Source organism: Vulpes vulpes, chromosome 5, assembly GCF_048418805.1.
Source record: "Vulpes vulpes isolate BD-2025 chromosome 5, VulVul3, whole genome shotgun sequence".
NCBI lineage: Eukaryota > Metazoa > Chordata > Mammalia > Carnivora > Canidae > Vulpes > Vulpes vulpes.
In genome coordinates, this window is record NC_132784.1 from 131,533,069 (window position 1) to 131,554,739 (window position 21,671).

General features: G+C 39.3%; 1 protein-coding gene across 2 annotated transcripts in view; it reads left to right on the forward strand.

Annotated features, from left to right (window-relative positions):
• The window catches only part of SUGCT (succinyl-CoA:glutarate-CoA transferase), a 719,796-nt gene extending 698,351 nt beyond the window's left edge, over positions 1-21,445 (forward strand). For both annotated transcript variants that reach the window (XM_072760056.1, XM_072760054.1), the window contains one exon: positions 20,409-21,445. In XM_072760056.1, the coding sequence (XP_072616157.1) occupies positions 20,409-20,572 (164 nt within the window). In that variant the 3' untranslated portion in view covers positions 20,573-21,445. The remainder of the gene's footprint in view (positions 1-20,408) is intronic.
• The last annotated feature ends 226 nt before the right edge of the window (positions 21,446-21,671 follow it).

The window sequence follows — 21,671 nt, forward strand, 5'->3', positions numbered from 1 at the left end:
GCAAGGAGGGGTGGGCCAGGTGCTTACCTGGCTAACTCTGGTGTACCTGTGGCATGGGTTGGGAGGCTGGGGCACTTGCCTGGCTACAGAATGGGGTATGAGGCATGCCCAGCAGTGCTAACAGATTAGAGGGATCTTGCCAATATGGCATTTGCCTGTGCACACATTAGCAAAGTGTATAAGGTAAGAATAAGGTAACAAAAATGGTGAGAATCCCCAGTGAGAGTCCTAATGGGTTCCTGCCTCTTCAGCAGTCAATTTAAAATTAGAAAGTAGGTATTTCCATATGGTCTACACATTTTCAAAATTACTACTTTTGCACTGGGTCCCAAAGCGAGTGGGTCTGTGTGTGAGCCCTGAGCCCTAGAAGAGTGGATTCTCCACTCCTTACAATTATATGGTTCTCCGGTATGCACTCCCCATTGTTTTAGAAACCAAACATTTTGGGGGCTCATCTCTTCAGTGGAGGACCCAAGAGCTGGGGGTGCCTTACATGGGGTCAAACCCCTTGTTCCTCAAGGAAAACTTCCATATTTTTGAAATCCCTCCTGATTATGGGTTGTACATGCCTGGGGTAGGATTTTCGGTGAGAATGTCTCTGCCTTTCCTACCTATCTCAGTGAGACATCCAAATTTGTTGTGGATGTGCTGTTCTTTTAGTTTTCAGGATTTTTTTAGAAGAAATTATTCCATATGTAGTAGGTTTGTTGTGTCCATGGGAAGAAGTGAATTCAAGATCTTCCTATGCAACCATCTTGAACTGCCTTCTTCTACACACATTGAGCACCATGTCAGATGATGTTATAATTTTTCCTTCAATCATCAAATATAATTTTAAAACTCACAAGAAAGATAGTCTATTATATCTGCCTTTATTTTTACCCATTATGATGTTCTTTTCTTTCTGAAGTTCAGAGTCTTCTTGTTTTATCATTTCTTTTCTGTTTAGAGAATTTTCTGTTTATAAGGGTAGGTTTGTAATCAACAAATTCTTACTGATTTCCTTTTCTGAAATACTTGATTTCTTCTTCATTCCTGAAGGGTATTTTTGCAAGATACAGAATTCAGAAATGACCGCTCTTTTCTTTCGGTTTAAAAAAGTTCCACTTCTTTCTGTCATACATGATTTCTGATGAGAAATCTCTTGTCATTTGAACTGTTTTTTGCTATGAGTAAGCTGATGTTTTTGTCTGACTGCTTGCAAGATTTTTTCTTTGTCTTTTGTTTTCAGAAGTTTAATTATGATGTGTCTTGGCATAAATTTCCATGGGGGTCATCCTATTTGGAGTTTGTTCACATTCTTACAACAGTACATTTTAGTCTTTCATCAAATTTTCTGAAGTTTTGGGCCATTATTTGTTCAAATGTTTTTTCAGAAAGTCCCACTTTCTCCCTTTCTTCATGTGAGACTCCAGTGATAGAAATGTTAGCTCTTTTCTTATTGCCCTGATTCTCTGTGCAATTATTTTTTTTTCAGTCTATTTTCTCTCTGTTGCTAGACTGCTAAATTCTATTCATTCATCCTCATGTTTATTGACTTTGTTCTTTACATCTCTACTATGTTGTTGAACACATCAGTAGTTTTTTAAATTTTTGTTATTGTATTTTTTGGTTCTAAAATTTCCATTTTTTAAAATAATATGTTTCTTCTAATTTATGTTCAGATTTCATATTTTTTCATTTGTTTCATTTATTCATGAAGTATTTGTATGTTTGCTTTATAACTCTTGTCAGATACTTCCAACAACTGATTTATCTTGACGTTGGCATATGTTGATTGGTTTTCTCATTTAAGTTGTGATTTTCCTGGTTATTACTATGATGAATGAATTTCAGTTGTATCCAGGACATTTTGGATATTATGTTATGGGCCTCTATATCCTTTTCAATCTCTCTCTCTCTCTCTCTCTCTCTCTCTCTCTCTCTTGAGCAAACAACCCTCTGCTTAGAATGTAGCATGAAGGCTAGATGGGTCTTTATGGTTAGCTTCCTACTGAGCTCCCCAAGCCCACCCAACTCTCTGCTGGATGACCATGACACTATCATGGCAGGGTCATTAGAGTACCATGTTTTCCATTGGTAAGGTGGAGGTGTCTGTTTCCCATTTTGGTCCTGCTGACCTCCACAGGGCTGGAAAATCAGAGTGCCACTGCCTGCTTCTGTGCGAGTGGGGTTGGAGTGATAGACTAGAAGATCAGCTCTTGGTTTCCACTGGAATCACCAGGCAATAGTGGTAGAGAGGTCTTACATTGGTGTTTGCCCAGAATAAGGCAGATATTGAAAAACTGGTTTGTGGTTCAGTTAGGCCATCTTTTCCTGGTTCTTTGGCTTGGAGAAATGGGCTTTTCTTGCCATTTATTTTGTCTCAGGTTGGAGGCTTCTGTAGTACCCTGTCCAGGATGTATAGAAGGCAACAAGGAAACCCAGAAAACTCTCCTCAGTGCAATTCCTCAAGTCCCAAGATGCCTTGGCAGTCATCTTTTTGTTTCAAGCTCTTAGAATTTTCCTATGATTTTTGTTGCTTTATGTCCAAAGTTTTTAGTTGGAACAGGGAGGACTTGGGAGAAATGGGGCTATTTCATCTTGGCCAGAACTGGAAGTCCATGGTATTGCTTTTATGTAATACTTTATTAAGACTTCATCTTTGGGATGCCTGTGTGGCTCAGTGGTTGAGCATCTGCTTTTGGCTCAGGGCATGATCCTGGAATCTGGGATCAAGTCCCAGATCGGGCTCCTTGCAGGGAGCCTACTTCTTCCTCTGCCTGTGTCTCTGCCTCTCTCTCTCTCTCTCTCTCTCTCTCTCTCTCTGTATCTCATGAATAAATAAATAATAAAATCTTTAAAAAAGATTTCATCTTTTCTAATGGTAAAATAAATAGCCTCCCTTCAGAAACAGTCTCTATGCACAGATTTCAGGCTAGAACCTCAACGTGAATTTGAATCATTGCTGGTCATTGTGAAGCAATTCTCTTAGCTCCTGCCCCTAAAACCCTGCAGTGTTAATTATAATAATAATAAGGAGAAGAACTTAAATTCTCAAGGGCTTAATATATGCTAGGTTCTGGGTTAAGTACTTGGCAGAAATTTTTAAATTTAATTTTCTAAAGTAGTACATGAACTAGATATGATTATCACCCTCATGTTCTAGATGAAGCCACTGATGCTAAAAGAGACTAAAATATTTGACTTCAAAGCCACATAGCTTGAGAGTGGCAAGACTTTTCCAACTTAGTGATTCAAAAATCTTCTGATGTTCATATTCAAATACAGGTAACAAGCCCTACTCCCAAAGATCCTGATTTGGTGGGTATAAGGCCAGGCCCAGCAATATGTAAAATTGACTTGGCAGGCTAGAAAGCTGAGGTAGGAAGCCCTCTACTCACACTTTGACAAACATCTAAGGCACTGAGGCATGTGCTCCATCTTTGTGGTATGATGGCTTTCATCAAAAAAAAAAAAAAAAAAGGTTGAAGAAAATAAGCAAACTTGCCCTTTCTAAAGAAAACAAGAATTTGGGGATGATCCTCTCTTCTGGGTTTTGCCCAAGAATATGTCCAGTACTTTCTAATATGCTCTATGGGGTTTACTGCACATTCACTGTCATACCAGAGTGGTCATTTGGATGTTTCTTGAATGCTCTGTTTCATAGGAAACAAAATTGTGGTTATCCTTAAAATATATATCATGTGTTTGGATGTTTTTGACTTTATAACACTCTTTTTATAGTGTGCCAACTACCAGATCCTTTTATAGTGTATAAAAATAGTCACTTTCCTCACATAAACTGTTTTATACATTGTCATGTAATTTTAAGGTACAAAAACTTTCAGAGAAAGTTTAATCCAGAGAGGACTCTTAATTTACAACACATTATTATTATAATACTTACCCTTTTTCTTTCACATGATTCAAAATGTCATGTAGAAACTTTCTACTTAGAGTTTTCCTTATTTACTTATTTTTGTTAAGAAATTGACATTTGACAAATTATCCCTGAATCACTGCTCATCAAAGACTTTCTAACTCAGGATAATCTTTAATCAGGGACCAGGTCTTCTGGTTTGATGGACCTTGTGAATTTAAAGACCTAAGAATAGTAACATTTTAAATTTGGTTTTCATTATCTTAGAATGTATGATCATTTACATGTTTAGATGATCATTTTGAGGTTTATCTTTGTGCTATCTTGTTAAAGACAAATCTCTGAACAAATTATTGGCTTAATTATGATTACACAGGAAATGTTTCAAATGTTCCTAAAAATAAGCATACTGAAACACAAAAAGAGTACCCTTTGTAGGCAAAGAACTGATTTACTATTTAAAATCCACTTGTGTATATTATTAAGTTTTCTTATGGATTTACAAGACATCTCTGGTCTAGTTTTATTTATTTGTACAAAATGATGTTTCATATTTTTCATTTGCTTAAGCTGGATTATTACTCAGGCAAAATTAATGAAATTCCAATGTGGAAAGAATGTCTTCCCACTCAGCATGGATTGAGGATATCCTCACACATTTCAGAGACAACAGCCAACTCTACCCTTAGCGGAAAAAGAGAACCAAGTCTGTGTTCTAATAAGCAGTGCAAGGAGCTTTATGTGGGAAGATAATATCACCCATGCATTTAATTAACATATAAAAAAAGTAAATGACCATCTTCAAATTTACAACGTGACGGTGAAAATGAAAACAACACTTCAGATATTTAATAGCTCTTTTTACTTTATGTGTTAAATACATTTAAATAATTCAAAAGGTACTAGGGAAGAATAACCACAGATTTAATGAACAAGAGAGTCAGCGGGGCATTTTGTAAGCACCAATCTAAATAGCTAACAAGGAGAATGTGAAAAAGGGGACAAATCAATAAGTAGGAAAATGTTTGTATATCACAACAGGCATGTATTATTATTATTACGTGAAATTTACAACACCCACTCACAAAGAAACATGGGGAACAAAATTTTACAATTGTAAAAATTATAGCGTCATATAAATAAAACCAAGTCTTATGTTTTCCAAAAAGAAAAGCAAATAGTCATTAAAAATCCAAAGACCTTATGTTCTTCCAAGAAGAAATAAACATTTTTTAAGTCTGACAATGTTTTCCTGAGCTATTTTACATTGTTCATTGGGCCCTACTTATTGTTGTCAAAATTAAAAACTAACTTTTAAACAAATTAAATTAAGATAAAATTTGGTATCATTGTACTAACATCCAGATGGTCAATCCTTCTTTGTGCGAACAGCAAAATTACCTTTCATTGCCTTGTTTATTTCTGAAAATATAGGAGTCCTTTTTCTTCATGCATACATTCGTTCAACAAATATGTGTTGAGCATCTCAATTTGCTGGATTCTGGACATACAGTGCAAACAAAACAGATATGGTTCCTGCCCTCATGGAACTTAAAAACCCTCCCAAACACCTGTTTTTATCCAGCCTATGAAATGTATCTTGATACTCAAAAATTCTGCACAGCTGTTGCAATATTTCGTCTTTGGAATGTTTCAGGTGTCCATCCTCATGGATAGTGTAAGTTTAAGTTGCACAATTGGACAAACCAGATGTAGTGAGAACAAACACATTGCATTTAACTCTTTTCTGTTTGTAACTATTTTGGCTTATAGTCAACACTAAGGTTTTACCTTGATTTGGGGTCTGTTTGACAGGATTTATTTTGCTAGAATCTTGGTCTGAGGCTATGAACATTTTTGAGTTTCATTGTTTTAAAACTCTGGGAACTGAATTCAAAGCTTAGTTGAATGAAATCATTCATTCACTCACTCACTCACTCACTCACTCACATTTGGCAGATACTTGTTGAGGAAAACAGACAATGTTCCCTGTCATTGTCAAGTTTACATTCTAAACATTCTAGAAGTTTAAATTCTAGACAAAGAAGAGTAGACATATATGAAAAGTACTATGGAAAAAAAGAGAAAGTAAAACAGAATAAGGGAGATTAGAAGTGGCAGGGTCAGAGTGGCAGGTTGAAATGTTAAATGTGGTAGGTAGGGTAGACCACATGGTCAAAGAAGTTGAAGGATTTAAGGAAATAATTAGTGTAGATATCAGAAAGAAAAATGTTCCAAGCAGGGAGATTGGCCGAAAAAAGCCCCTAAGGATGAGCATGTATGGTGAAGAACAAGGCCAGCATTCCTTGAGCCAGGTGAGTAGGATTGGGGAAGGTAGGAAGGGAAGTCAAGGGCAGCTTAGTGGGGAGGCAGGTGGATTATGTAGAACCTCAGAGCCCACTGTCCAGAGTAAAACAAGGAAAGCCTTGCAGAGTTTTGAGCAGAGGAGTGATATGATGTGGTAAGTTTTTAAAAGGTGACTCCAGCTGCCTTATTGAGAATATATTGCAAGGGAAGCATGCAGACAAAGGGTCATGATGAGAGGCTCCCACAGAAATCCAGGCAAGAGGTGATGGTGGCTAGGACCAGGATGTTTGTAAAAAGAATTTGGATTCTGTATATATTTAGAAGTAGAGCCAATAGGATTTGCTAATGAGTTGGATATGGGGTGTAAGACAAAGAGGAGTCAGGATGACTCCGTTTATATACCTGACTCCATTTATACACCATATAAACAAGATTTAATGTTTCTTTACTTCTGTATATCATAGATTTCTAGTGTCCTTGTTTCCTAATCTAGGAATCTAGTTGGATGGGGTTTGTTCTTTCTTTCTTTCTTTCTTTCTTTCTTTCTTTTTTTTTTTTTTTTTTGTCTAATCCTTCAGTTATTTACTGAACACTCATCATGTAGTAGGTGCAATGGGGGATGCAAAACGAGTGGAACATTAATTCTGGTCTCAAAAGATCTCAAGAGGTAATATAATTAGAGATTGAGATACACCGTTGAGGAAAAACAGATCAAATGTTATAGGGGATCAGACAAGAGAGATGTTCCTTAGAAATGTGAGAGGAAAGATGGCTCAACATCAAGTTAGCTTGAGCAGAGTGTCAAGAATAACATGGGCTTGAGCATTGCCATGCTGACATGCATTCCGGGTGGACAAAGGGATCGGCACCGTGTCAGGTCCAGGGAAGAATGAGGTCAGTTTAGCTGGACGGAACAGCTGGGAATAAAGATTAGACAGGCCATCTTCCTATTTCAGAGTGCTTTGGCCCAAGGAGGTGGCAGGAAAGATGAGAAGTGTGGGAAGAGGTAGCACCACTGGGATAGTGAGATGAGAGGCAAGGCTGGGGATGAAGACACTGTCATTGAGAGTATGATCATGCCCAAATAGATACAGGGGCATGAAGCAAAGGCATTTTCTAAAATCTTTCCATCTGGACCTCAGAGGTAAACTGAAAGGGAAAAAAACTAACATCAATTCTCATGACAAATAGTTAACACATCTCTGTTTTCCCAGCAGCAACTTTAGGGACCTATTTTTCTTGATCCTCTATTTGCTTGGGCTATGATTGTGGTTTGTGTGATCTCAGACACTATTGGGAAGGCAGAGAAGAAAACGGTAAATATAAGGTTGATTCCTTTAAGATAAAGATTAAGAAGCATAGAAAAATTTTATTAAATTATAAAAGACCTTCAGAGGTTTACAGAAGAACTTTTCAAAGCTTATTTGTAGTAAGAACTGCAAATAACCACCTGCTCCAGCTCTGTTCAGTTCCTCCCCTCCAAACTGAATCGAAATGCAATCTGGCTTCTCTGACTGGAAACTTCTTCCGGTATTTTCCTTAATGGAGCACAGAGGCAGAGGAGGTGAGGAGAAGGTCACTACTTTGAAGGTCTATGAAGCTTAAAATGTTCTGGCTACAGATCGCAGCTGAACCAATTTTGTTTTCCATGGTGAAGTCTAACCAAACAAAATCCTGGGAATGCGCCCAAAGAGCTTGTATTGGATACTTGAATTTTATAAGGCAAAGAAGTGGGAGAATTGATTATTTTGGCAAAGAACACATTGTCAGCAAGGTGTTTCTTCACCCTTTTTTTTAGCATTTTCATAAGTGTTGAAAATAATTAGAAGCAAACACAAATGTTGGAAAGAAGCATTCAGGGGAGCCCTTCCTCCGTCCAACGTTTTTCGGAGACCTCAGCCTCAAGTTTGGGTAGCACACTCTGAGGGGAGATGGCATGTTCGCTAATGAATATGAATAGGATTTCCTTATGGGCCATATATTTTTCCAGCAGGAAATGGATAATCTACTATGACATTTCAGTGGGTTGGAACAAGATAGATAAATCAAATGCAAGTTGCCCTGTTTCTTTTTCAAGTGAAAGATAAATGCCTTAATGGATTAGCAATCATGAAATATATAAGTATTTATAATACAGTACTGCTTTATAACACCATCTGCCAAAGAATGGTATTTATTCAGCCACTGATATGAGAACAGATTTTCTTCCACATTATGCAGGGAGGAAATACATCCTAGTGTTAACGAGCATGCACTTTGTATTTAGCCAGCCCAAGTAGTAATGAAATTCTTTAGTTGACTGGCTGTGTAATTTTGATAACGTTACTTAACCCCCACTTCCCTTGTTGATAAAATAGTGTAATAATAATCTTACTTTTTAAAGTCATTTAGTCTATCAAACAAAGTAATACATGGAAAGCATTCCAGCAAATGCCCAACACATGTAAGTACTCAGTATATAATAGCTGTTATCATCATTCCACTGGTCAAAATTGGCTCTGCACAAAATGAGAGTTTCAAAGTATTTGGAACATCTGAACTGAATGCTTTTTAAAGGAATGTTAAGGGGCTGGATTAAGGAGTCCCTCCTTTGGTCCCAGCAAATAGATCTATGTATTATAGTTGAGGCATATAATCAGTCTTCATAGGCTAGGTTATGCTGTAGTAACAAACAATCCCCCCAAAACATTGGCTTACGATGACAAACGAACGTATCTCTTGCTCATGGTATATGTGCTTCATGGGTTTAAAGGACCCCAGACTGGTGGAGCAGTCACCATCCCACATGCTAACAAGTCACCACACCAGAGAGACCTCGAGGGTCTTAAATCAACAATTGAGTGGTCTGGCCTAGAGGTAGCATACACAGCCCTTCTGTTCACAGTGCATTGGCTGGTCATGTGGTCTCACCCAACATCAAAGGGGTTAGGACATACCAGCATGCTCCTGGAAGGTGGGAACTGGAGCGTTGAGGAACCACACTGATGACTACCACTAGGCCATAGACATCATTGAAAATATCCTCTTACCTTACAAGTAGTGGCTCTTGAAGACTTCTTTATTGAGTTACAAAATAATGCGTTAAAATTTGTTACAGCAGTAATGACAAATGGTGCTGGTGAACTCTGGATGAGACTACAGTGATCCATCCAAGCTGGTGGTACATACCAAATGTTTGCCTGGAGTTTCTGGGATGCCTGACCACAAAAGTTGTGCCACAGATTGAGTTCTTCTGTTAAAGAAGTCCAAAGCCATTCTGATTCTCTGTGGCTTTTTCCCACCACCCATGTGAGTTTAAATGGCTTTATCTGTTTTTATCTCACATCTAATGGGCTTAATGTGTTCTAACTGTGTGGCTCCATTTGGCGCCTTGGATGCTATGGCTGAGAGGCGCCATATAAAAAATATTGTTATTGTTATGATGATGAGTTCAAGCACTGGAGGGGAAATTGTGAAATAACTTGGTACTGGAGCTATCATTATTTTCAGCAAAATGAAGTTTGGCTTCTTATTACACCAGTAAGCCTTGAAGATTAAATGGTATCTACAGCATGTATCTTAGCGATGGGCCAAAGAAGTCAAAATAAAAATGTTTGATATAGCATTTCATATATTATAAAACAGATGTTTGCTTTTAAGTATTCTTGATATTTTTAAAAGTTGACACCCATATCAGACATCGAAAAAGAAAAGAAAAGATGCAGAGGCTTAGTTTTGATTTTCTTTATTCCTGCTTCCATTATGATCAGACAGGCCGGCTATGTTAATTAACTTAACCCTTAGTGTTGACCAGTTGCCAGTTTGCTGTGAGGTTGAGCAATGGATCGTTTCATTGCTTTAGAAATGCATCATCAAGACGGGAGGTGCATGGAGTTCTGGAAAAAAGGACTGTTTAGGTCCCTTCCCTCATGATGATGTGATATTATGTTCCCATTACTTGAATATTCATTATGGTTTCCCACATGTTTTTGGCTACCTCTGTTTCCTGCAACTGTTTACATTATTAAGTTGGTCTGGATGATAGAAATGTAGCTTGAATTCTGTATATAGTTAGAGGAGCTTGGGATGTTTGCATAGATTGGGTAGATTCCCATTTTAGCCTAAGAGAATCATGGAAGTTTTCTAAAAGGAGATGAGACAAAATAGTCAGGGTCTTATTACTCAAAGGGCCTCAAACCACAGATGGAAAACACCACAGGGCTTGTCTGAGGAATTCTCTGGCACACCAGGAACTGGGCCCTCCCTGTGCCTTGAACCAGATAACTTTCCACAGCAAGCACAGGGAAGGCTTCATTCCTTTTGGGGCGGGTAGAGGGGAAGGCTTCAGAGCACACTGCCCGACTCAGGATCAGGGGAGATCGGGAAGGTATTGGTGGGGTTTGATTCCAGGGCTTGCTACAAGGAAATAAGTGGCATATGACAAACTAATTTGAAAAGATGAGGTAGTAATGAATACACATGGCCTAAGATATCTGGTAGAACTGTAATCTAGAAGGACAGAGAGGACAGACTGGTCAGAAGATGAACTGTAAGTTGTCCTTGGCATGTTCTACTCCAAGGTGCCTGAGTTCAGCTTCAAACTTAGACCATCCCCTCTTTCTTTCCCTCTTTGCTTTTCCCTGGGAAGCAGTGCGCCCCATTGGCAAGGACCAGAGATTTGGGGTGAGACTGGGTACGAATCCTGGCTCTTCTTAGTAATTCTGTGACCCTGAGCAAATGACTACTACCCGCCCCCCCCCCCCACGCCTCTCAGTTTCCCCATATGTAAACGAGTGACAATAATTGTAGATTCTGGCATTATCTGCTGGGCTGAATGAATCAAATGTGTAAAGCCCAGAAAGTAGTGTTTGGCACATAGCGTTTGTTAAATAAGTAAAATAAATTCCATGTTTTCAACATTCCCTCTAATAGAACTAGTTAAAATGCAAGGGAGTATAACATTGGTTTCTGGTGTAGGTTCTGAAGCTGTTGAAAACAGTAAGTGTACTTATCAGATGCGTGACGTGAGTAATCTAACCTCCCTTACCCTGCCTTTTGCTATCTGTAGGAAGATAGAGAAAAATACCTATATCAAAGGGTTGTAATGCAGGGGCACCTGGGTGGCTCAGTGGCTGAGCATCTGCCTTTGGCTCAGAGTATGATCCTGGGGTCCTAGGATCGAGTCCTGCATCGGGCTCCCCGCAGGGAGCCTGCTTCTCCCTCTGCCTCTGTCTCTGCCTCTTTCTGTGTTTCTCATGAATGAATAAATAGAATCTTTAAAAATTAGTAAAAAATAAAACAAAAACAAACAAACAAAAAAAACTCCCAAAGGCTTGTAATGCAGAATCAACATAATAAACATTTGAAAAGTGGCCATTATGTAATATGTGCTTGAGGAATGGTTGATTCCTTTCTCTCTTTTCCTTTTCCTTTAAATACTTGGATCCTTGACTGTGAAGGATTTTTAAAAGTTAAAATTTTTATCCCTAACTTGCAGTTATGAATCTGAAAAGCAGCCAGGTGGTCAGTGTCCTGGGAGGTCATTGAGGTCTGAAGTCGGCAGGTGACCTGGGCTCTGCTGAGGAATATAGGTTGCTAAGGGAGGCACCACAGCAGAAGGAGAGAAAATGGTAGCATCTAGTGTGTATTAACTGCCTCTTGTGTGCCTGGTACTCTTCTAAGATCTTTTTTCTAAATTCTCACAACTTGATGGAATAGGTACCCGTATTATCCCTATTTTACAGAGAAAGATACTGAGGTACTGGTTGACTAGGTAAATATTCAAGGAGATACAGCCGAGATGGGAAGCTAGGCACTCTGGTTCCAGAACCCACACTTTTTTTTTTTCAATTTAAATTCAATATGCCAACATATCCATCATTAGTTTCAGATGCAGTTTTCTTTTTTTTTAAATAATATATTTATTTTTTATTGGTGTTTAATTTGCCAACATACAGAATAACACCCAGTGCTCATCCCGTCAAGTGCCCCCCTCAGTGCCCGTCACCCATTAACCCCCACTTCCCTCAGATGTAGTTTTCAATAATTTATCACTTGCATATAACACCCAGTGCTCATCACATCACATGGCTTCCTTCATGCCTGTCACCCAGTTACCCCATCCCCCCACCCACCTCCCCTCCAGCGACCCTCAGTGTGTTTCCCAGGGTTAAGAGTCTCTCATGGTTTGTCTTCCTCTCTGATTCCCCCCCCCCCCCCACTAGAAGATATTATGCTAAGTGAAATAAGTCAATAGGAGAAAGACACTTATCATATGGTTTCACTCGTGTGGAACCTAAGAAATAGTGCAAGGAACCAGAAGAGGAGGGGAAACTGAATGCAGACCCCACACTCTTAATCACCTTGCTATATCACTTCTCAAAAGCAGTGGCTACGAAGTCAGCAGACCTATCTGTGCATCTGCTATATGCTCTTACATGCATTTCATAACCCCTAGGAGCTCTGTGCTGCTCTTCTGTGATATGGAATACAATGCATTCATAAATATTAAAAAAGTGCCTGAAATCATTGTGAGGATCGAATTAGATGACAGCCAGAAAGCAGTCGGCCCCGGGCCTCGTTGACAGCAAAGACTCAGTAGTAGTTCCAGACCTTCCCTTGTATGACTTACAAACTAGGACTGGACTCCTCCTCACCTGCCTTGGCATTGTGTTGGCTTTCAACTTTTGAACTCTAGTTTCCTAGAATCCTATAGACAATCCCAGCATATTACACGCAGTCCTCCCTTGGAGGTGGGTGCAGCCTACAAGCTGTGCCACCCCAGCCCCCTTCCTGGTGAGGGATGTAGGTAGACCCAGAGCCTTGAAACCAGTTATTAGACTGGGTGGTCTCCTCGAAAGGATGACACTTGGGATTCCAGATTTGGTCCCAAGTTATGTGCTCAGAATAGCTATGGTGGGCATTTATTTCAGTGTTTTCCAGATAGATTGCCTTTATTAAGGCAAAGAAAAAACTTCTCCACCTTAGTTTGTCCCTAAGCGGATCTGACTCAGTTTCCCTCCCTGCCTCTCTCTGTGGCGGCACAATGTTCACAATTCTTGCAGAAATAAAAACGCCCTATTTTTGGCTGTCAAGTCAATGGGAATCTGTTTAAGGCCAAGGATATGGAATCTCTTTTATTTATTTATTTTTGGAATCTCTTTTAAAGAAATGCATTTCTCTCTAAACTTGTCAGCTATAGAGATTTTTTTTATTCCTTTAATTTGCTTCCTATGGACACAAAGTATTTTTGATGCAGTAGAAATTGATAGAGAGCTTGGAGAGTAGAGAAAAGGCTCCCTAAGCAACTTATTAAAATCCTCAGCATCAAGGATGTTGGAATAAATACAGTTGCCATGAAAATATATGTATTGGAATGTGGACATTTAGATGGTAAGTGACTTCTAAATTTATATATCCTGGCCCCAAATCTTCCCTGAATTCCAGGCTTGCATAGCTAAAGGCCCACTGACCTGTCTCCTTGGATATCTCACAGGCCCTCAAACAGCATGTCCAAAAGAGAATCTTGCTTCTGCTTCCACCCAAACCTGGGCTTCAACAATTCATTCCGTCTTCCCTGAATTCTGGCAAATGGCCCCACCAGTCTCTCAACCCAGAAACACAGGATTCTCCCTTGATCCTTTTCTTTCTCTCCACAGCTGGCCCATGTAATCCACCAGCAATCCCTGTCTGTCATTCTGTCACTGACACAGCTCCCAAACATACCCACTTTCCTCAAACTCTACAGGCACCATCATCGTCTGGGCCACCAGCATCTTTTCTGATCTACCCACAACAGCCCTCCAAACACCTCATCTCGTTCTCTGCCTCACAACACAAGAGTTCCGTCACTGCTCTCAAAGCTCCATGGAACCCAGAATAAGATCCAACTTCACTACTGTAATGTCTCTCTCTCTCTCTCTCTCTTTTTTTTTAGCTTTTATTTATCTGTTTTAGGGAGAGAGAGCGCACATGCCTGAGCGTGCAAGCATGCGCACACACAAGTGGGGGTAGGGGCAGAGGGAGAGGGAGAGAGAGAATCCCAAACAGACCCCATGGTGAGTGAGAGCCTGACTCGGAGTAGATCTCACCACCCTGAGATCATGACCTGAGCTGAAACCAAGAGTCAGACACTTAACCAACTGAGCCACCCTGATGCCCCATCACTACTGTAGCTCTTAAATCCCTGTGTGTTCTCTGCCCTGCCTCTCCCTCCAACTTCATTGAGAACCTCCCTTCTACCAAATTCTGTTCTGGCCCCACTGGATCTTTCTGTAATTTCTTGAACATCAAACCTGTTCATGCTGCCTGGACTCTTCTTTCCTCCACTAGTTGTACAGTAAACTCAATCAGTTTAGGACTCAGCTTAAAGATCATCTAATCAGTTTGGCCTTATCATACATCCCACCTAGAACAGTCCTTTCCTAGCACTCTGGCCTCTCCCCACTTGCCTATAATATTCTCCTCTTTCCAGCTAGATTTTAGACAGTTTTATAATTCCTAAAATTTTAACTATTTGTTTGCTAATATATATCCAGATCCTGCAGCCAAGAACTTGACACAGAGATAGATATGAAAAAATTTTATGTAGAATTAGTTAGTGGATAAATTATTTAATAAAAATCCCTATAAATTGTATTTGTTCAAATATCTTTAATTGTTGGCAACCCTTAGTTCAACAGATTCCTGTTGAATGACAGAGAACTTACCATGGAGTCTGACATTCAGATCTTGTCCTGGTTCTCTTATTTATTTAGCTGGGTAACCTTAGACAAACTGACCCTTTAAAGGACCTTGGTCTTCTGATCCATAAAACGAGAGTTATGCTTAGTACTACTACAGAGGATGCGCAGGTATTATGTACTACTCCAGTGTTCTTGGTATCAAGGTCAACTGGATTTTCTATGTTTATATTCCATCAGTAACTTAAAATCTTGCCACATTATAATCTGCTTCATATTTGGATCTTTTTTTTCATATGCAAGTTTTTCTAGAATTTCTAATTTTTTTTTCTTGCATAATGTAATTTTATCTTATTATTATATTTTCCCAGTCTTTAAGTATCCTTAGTTATACAATTAAGGCTCTTTTGCTCTCTCAGTCACCCTTTTCAAAGGCCTCTATCCTCTTCCATTTCTACCTTATTGACTGGGTCCAAGTCTGAGCTGTCATCCTGGGGTCTTCCTTCCCTGTACTCCCTGGTTGGTTTTCACTGGGTACCAAAATTTTATCGTTCTATTATTTACTCCCATGCTTTACTGGATCAAGAAACTTACTTAGTAAACATACTTATCTTTGAAAGTTTGAAAATGTCTTCATATTTGATACATTGTTTGGATATGAAATTCTAGTTTTAATATTATATTCATTTAGAAACTTGAAAGCAAGCTTAATTTTCCTTCTAGTTGGTAGTACAAACTAATAAGTTAGTCTAAACTGACCCATTCAATACTTCTGCTTTAGTCCTATTTCTCTTCTAAGACCTATCTCTCTCATAACCACTGATTTTAAGATCAGAATCTCTTGAGGGGTGAAATGGGCCAATTAATACCTACTTACTCTCAGTCTTCTTATAGAATATTTGGGGCTTCAGCTTTCTCTACCCCTTAAAAGACACATCAACATTATCTTACCCATGTCATTCTTAAATTTGTTGAATATCTCATTCATTGGTGATGCTACCACCCATTCTCTTCACTCGTGAAGTTTTATATTTGTCTGTTTAACTTCTAAGCCTTTATGTCAGTGTTATTTCAGGAGAGAATATCTGTGTTCAAAGTCCCCCAAAATACAACTTAAAATTACTGCCCAGGTTGCCATCATTTAAATGCTCTGTAATTTATTTAACCAGTACTCAAGTTTTGGACATATTTTCCAAATATTTTTCAACACTGTAGCTATGTGACTTCTTCATCGGGAAAGAGAAGAAGGAGCTAGACTTGAGCACAGTATGTGAGGGAATGGTTGGTAAACACCTGTCCTAACAAGGTAACTTTTGGAAGCTAAAAGTTTTTTTTTTTTAATGTACAGAATTATACACGAAGAACCCTTATAGGCTATAAGTTAGAAAGTTGTGTAAGAAGAAGTTAGATATTAAGAATATTAAGTATATTTGAAAACTCGTATAGATCCCTACCTATGGAATTTGTCAACATTTTTAATTACATATATAGAACATTTTTATTTTTTTAATTTTTATTTATTTATTCATGAGAGACAGAGAGAGAGAGAGAGAGAGAGAGAGAGAGGCAGAGACACAAGCAGAGGGAGAAGCAGGCTCCACGCAGGGAGCCTGATGTGGGACTCGATCCCGGGTCTCCAGGATCACGCCCTGGACCAAAGGCAGGCGCCAAACTGCTGAGCCACCCAGGGATCCCCTATAGAACATTTTTAAAGAGGATTTCTGTAAGTATGAAAAGTATGGGAACACTTTTCAAACTCTTCATATTTAGTTGACAAAATTCCCACCAGAAGGATTTTACCAACTTCTACTCCTACTAGTCACTGACCTCTTAAAAATGAACCAAAAAAAAAAAAAAAAAGAAGAAAAACCCAAACAGTCACCAGATTTGCTCATTTTATAAACAAAATTGTACCTTATATTATCTTCATATGTATTCCTTAATTACAGATATTGAATATTACCCATATTACACTAATGAAATGCTCAGACCAACCCTTGGTAGTTATTATCAACCTCATTTTAGAAATGTGTAGACTGAGGCTCAGGGACTTTAAGAATTCTCAAGATCACACAGCTTGCAAGTGTTTGAAAGCATATGTGAATATAGATGTTCCTTTGCCAAAAAGTAATTTAAGAACATGTGACTTATCTGCTCATCTTTTTTTAATGGAAGATCAAATTATTCATTCTTTCTGGACCTTAGATGTAAATAATTATGTCAGACATTTTGTACTTCTTGAGACAAATGTATTTTAAAAGCCATTTATTCTCTTTGTGCAAAGCCTAGACTGGGAGGGATGTCCTTGGTACCTGGGATTATTGCACAGGACTGTGAGAACAGGAGATTTCAATGGACTCTTGAGAACTTAGCTCTCTCTGAGATCCAGATATAAATTGTATTTGTCCTATTGCATGTATATGTATATATGTGTGTGTGTGTATAGAGAGAGAGAGAGAGAGACTATAAATTTTTTAATAAACCATATGGCAAAAATAATATTTTATTTTAAGAATGTATAAAGATTACGATTTGAAAATTGCCAGTACTGTACTTGTATATACACTATACCTTGATTTTAAATTACATGAACGAACCCCAGCTTCAGAATCTTTCTGAACTCAACCATAGTCAAAAGACCTGGTTTCTGAAGAATTTATGAAAAATTATATACAATTTATTCAACTGTGATATGGCTTCCTTAATAACATACAATTATTTAGGAAAGCATAAGTTTTCCAAATATGCAGTATTTTCCAAGGGCCTTTAATACTGGCAAGTCTAAAAACCAAGCAATACCATTCTAGTTCTTTAATATACCATTCTAGTAAATGGTATTTGGTAATGCCATTCTAAATTCTTTAGGACATTTTTGTGCAAAATGTTAAATACCCCTCACCCCAAACTGGTAGCAGAGTCTTCAGGGTAGTTCTGGAAGCTGCCATGAAAGCATGGGAGTAACACAAACTGAACTGCTCTGTAGTATGGCTGGACCTGAAGATTCCCTCATACCCACTGCATGGAGGTTCAAGGTCCAGGTCCTTAGTACTGATCCATGCTGCGAGGTGGATGCATCTCAGACATTATGCTTGTGAAAGGTCACCTTTTTGACAAAAGGTCACATATTGTGTTATTCTATTTATATGGAATATCCAAAATAGACCACTCTAGGGACAGAAAGTAGGTTAGTGGTTGTTGCCAGGGGTTCAGCGGAGGGCCAAGCTGAAGGAAAGTGCTTCAGGGATAGAGAGTCTGACTTTGGAGTGATGAAAATGTCCTGCAACTTTTAAATAGAGGCGGTCATTGCACAGCAGTATACGAAGTGCCACTGAATTGTTCGCTTTCAAATGCTTCATTTTCTGTTACGTGAATTTCACATCAACAAATTATTATTCTGTTTAAAAACCAAAGTTCTTGAACCCAACAAATCCAGTCAGTAGGAACTGACTCTCACTTCCTACCTGTGTGATGTTGGGCAGGTTATTCTCATTCCCTAACCTGAACCCTAACTCTAACCCTCAGGGCCTGGGGATCCAGTCCTGCATTGGGCTCCCTGCAGGGAGCCTACTTCTCCCTCTGACTATGTCTCTGCCCCTCTCTCTGTGTCTCTCATGAATGAATAAATAAAATCCTTAAAAAAAAAAAAAAGAAAAGAAAAGGAAGTGTGAGCTTCTAAAATGAATCTAAAAATGAAACAAACGAATAAACAAACAAAAAGCAGAAACAGACCCATAAATACAGAGAATAAACTGGTGGTTTTTCAGGGGGTTGGGGGGGAGGGGCAAAATGGGTGAAGGGGTGGGAGGTATGGGCTTCTTGTTATGGAATGAATGAGTCATGAGTGTAAAAGGCACAGCACAGAGAACATAGCCAGTGGTTACCATACGGCGTGTGTGGTGGCGGATGGTAGCTACATTTGTGGCGAGCACAGCATAATGGATTGACTAGCTGAATCACTGTGTTGTACACCTGAAACTAATGTAATGTTGCATGTCAACTACACTTCAATTTTAAAAAAAAATCCAATTTAAAACAATAAAAAGAAGTGTGAGGAGAAGAAATGAATTTCAGGGAGCTTCAGAGAAGCAAACACTTTGGCCATCAGTTGGAAGTTGCCATTTGCCCCTAGTGGGTGGTGTGTGTTTCACAAGTGTGGCTTGATAGTCTGCAGCGGTCTGTGTCCTGTCTCTCTATCGTCAACAATGGCTTCTACAACAAGGCCCTTTATTAATGGAATTCTCCAAAGAGCTTGAAGCACATTTGCTGCTTTACTGACATTGTGTTGCCCACACGTGCTTTGGTTTTGTGTGGTCTTCCCATGCGCTCCCCACATCAAGAGCAGGCTGGAAAAATTTTTATGAGATAGAAATGCACTGTTTTGTAGTCTTCTTGTGACTATCTAATTTGTTTTCCCGAAGCCTAATCAAATGAGATGTGAAGAACAGCCAACATAAATACCATTTATTGAGTGAGCAGCAAAGGTAAAAATCTGCTGAAACAACATGCTCCCCGGCACCCGTCCAGCTTCTCCATGGAAAAGTGGAAAAGGAAGAGCAGGCTGCTAAGGTTACACAAAGTGCATGGCCCTCCGTGCAATACGGTTCAACTGGACGTAGATTTGAGTCCTGGTTATTAGTCATGCGACCTTGAACAAAACTTGAGCTTTTTGGGCTTTTGTGTCCTTATGTGGAAAACAAGGATGATAAAATCTGTTTCCAGCAGTTGTTGAAAGTATTGCTTGAGTTGCCCTGTGAACAGTGGCTCAGTGCTCCGCAAACAGCTGGCAATAAATATCCTCCCCCCCTTGCACTGCCCATGTCAAGACAGAGTCTATGGCAGCTTTTGTCATCATAGAGGCCAAGTTTCGTGCATTGTTGTAGGTTAAGGGATGCTTCCTGAGTGCTTCCTGTCCATTATTTCATTTAAATCCTTACATTATCATCATCAGTTTAGTTGCAGAACCTGAGGCTCGGAGAAGTTAAGCAACTTGTCCAAGATGGCTCTGCTACAACGTGTCAGAGCAGATGTGCAAACCTACATCTCCCTGACAATGAAACTTGGCACATAACTGCTTCCACTGCCACAAGACTTCAGCAAAATCTCAGAGGCTTAATTGATCTGCAGTCTGTTGAATTAAACGTCATGCTTATATAGTTGCCACTGAATGATAAACTTCTGGATTACCTGAGGCTGGCAATATGGCCCCAGGTGAAGGGACAACTCCAGAGAGATGCTATGTACCTGTGGTCATTGTTCCTTTGGATCCAGAGAATCTACCTAGCCAGGTGACCAACCCCCGAGAGTCTTTGCGACAGGACTGGCAACTCCTGAAACAGGCTGGCTCATGCCAGGCACATACATGCCACCTGCATAGGCAGGTCAGGTGACCCCTGCACAGGTGGATGAAATCGAGTCAAGAAAACCTCACGTGAAAATACATTTCATTCCAAAATGCACCACGATTTTGTAACTGGCAGTGACATTCTTGGCATTCACTGAAAACACCCCAGGCTGCTTGGGTAATTAATTTCCTAAGGTTAGTCATTAACAGGCTTCCTGCTTTTCTCCTCTCTTGACAGGCCCAGCTGTGAGATACAGTAAGTTCAAGATGTCAGAAGCCAGGCCGCCTCCCCTGCTTGGGCAGCACACGACACACATCCTGAAGGAGGTCCTCAGATACGACGACAAGGCCATTGGGGAGCTGCTCAGCGCTGGAGTGGTGACCCAACATGAAACTGAATGATGAAAAATGCTCTTTCTCAAAAACCATAATCTGAATGTACTTTGCTAGCAAAGGCAATAGTCTTTCTGGACCCTGGCTCCCCAGTTCTGGTGCCTGCCTCTGCAAAGAAAAGTTAGAGTAATTCCAGATTTCCTGCCTGGCGCCTCCAGAATGGCCCTGGTATCGATGCATCTAGCGCTTTCTAACCGTATCCCACCTTTTACTCCTTACCATTCTCCACCCCCACACACCACCACAGATAATAGATTAATTGTGGATTTGTGGGATTTTTTTGTGAAGACTTTTTTTTTTTCCTGGAAAAATACATTGCTCATTCTAATTACATTAATAGCCTAAACGTTTGCCCCTCCAGCCCACGCAGGTCTGAAAAAGAGCAGATCTCTTGACGTTCTCTACTTGCACATAAAGTCTTCATTTAAACCTTTGTTAGGAAGTCAAAGCAATAAGCAGAATGACAGTTTTAGTGATTGATTTTAAACAGAATAACTTAATTTTGAGCTCATGAACCCTTTGTTAATCTGTAATTTAAACCATGGGCTTTGCTGATGTCCATTATAAAACTGAGCTTCATTCTCCCCATGGGGGTAAATATTGGCTTTACGTTGTATTTCTCTGATTATTTCATGATACATGGCAGAAAATCAATTTCCATCGATGCATTTTGGAGGGTATGTATCTATCTGCATTAGGGGATGAAGAGTGGCTCTTTAATCAGTACCTTATTTTGAGCCAAGTACAAATGCAATAGGTTTTTAAATGAGTGTCAAATGACTAGCTAGCTATTAAAAATGTTTAAATAATAGAATAAAAGGAAAACATTCCTTTGTAATCTGAATGCTCACTGTAGAAGAATAAATCATGCCTTAATATTAAGTATTTGTATTTAAGTATTTGTCAAAGAACTTAAAGTATAGAAAGTACTTTCTGTGCAGAAGGTGGCACCTGATTTGACTCTATGTCCCGGGATAGATTGTCACTCAGACTGCCAGTCACCCAAACCCAGGTACAGACCGAGGAACCGAATGGCCTCATGATCGATATCCTGACACGATCTAAATTCATGACCATTAGGCACACGTATTTGATAGCCTTGTCATGA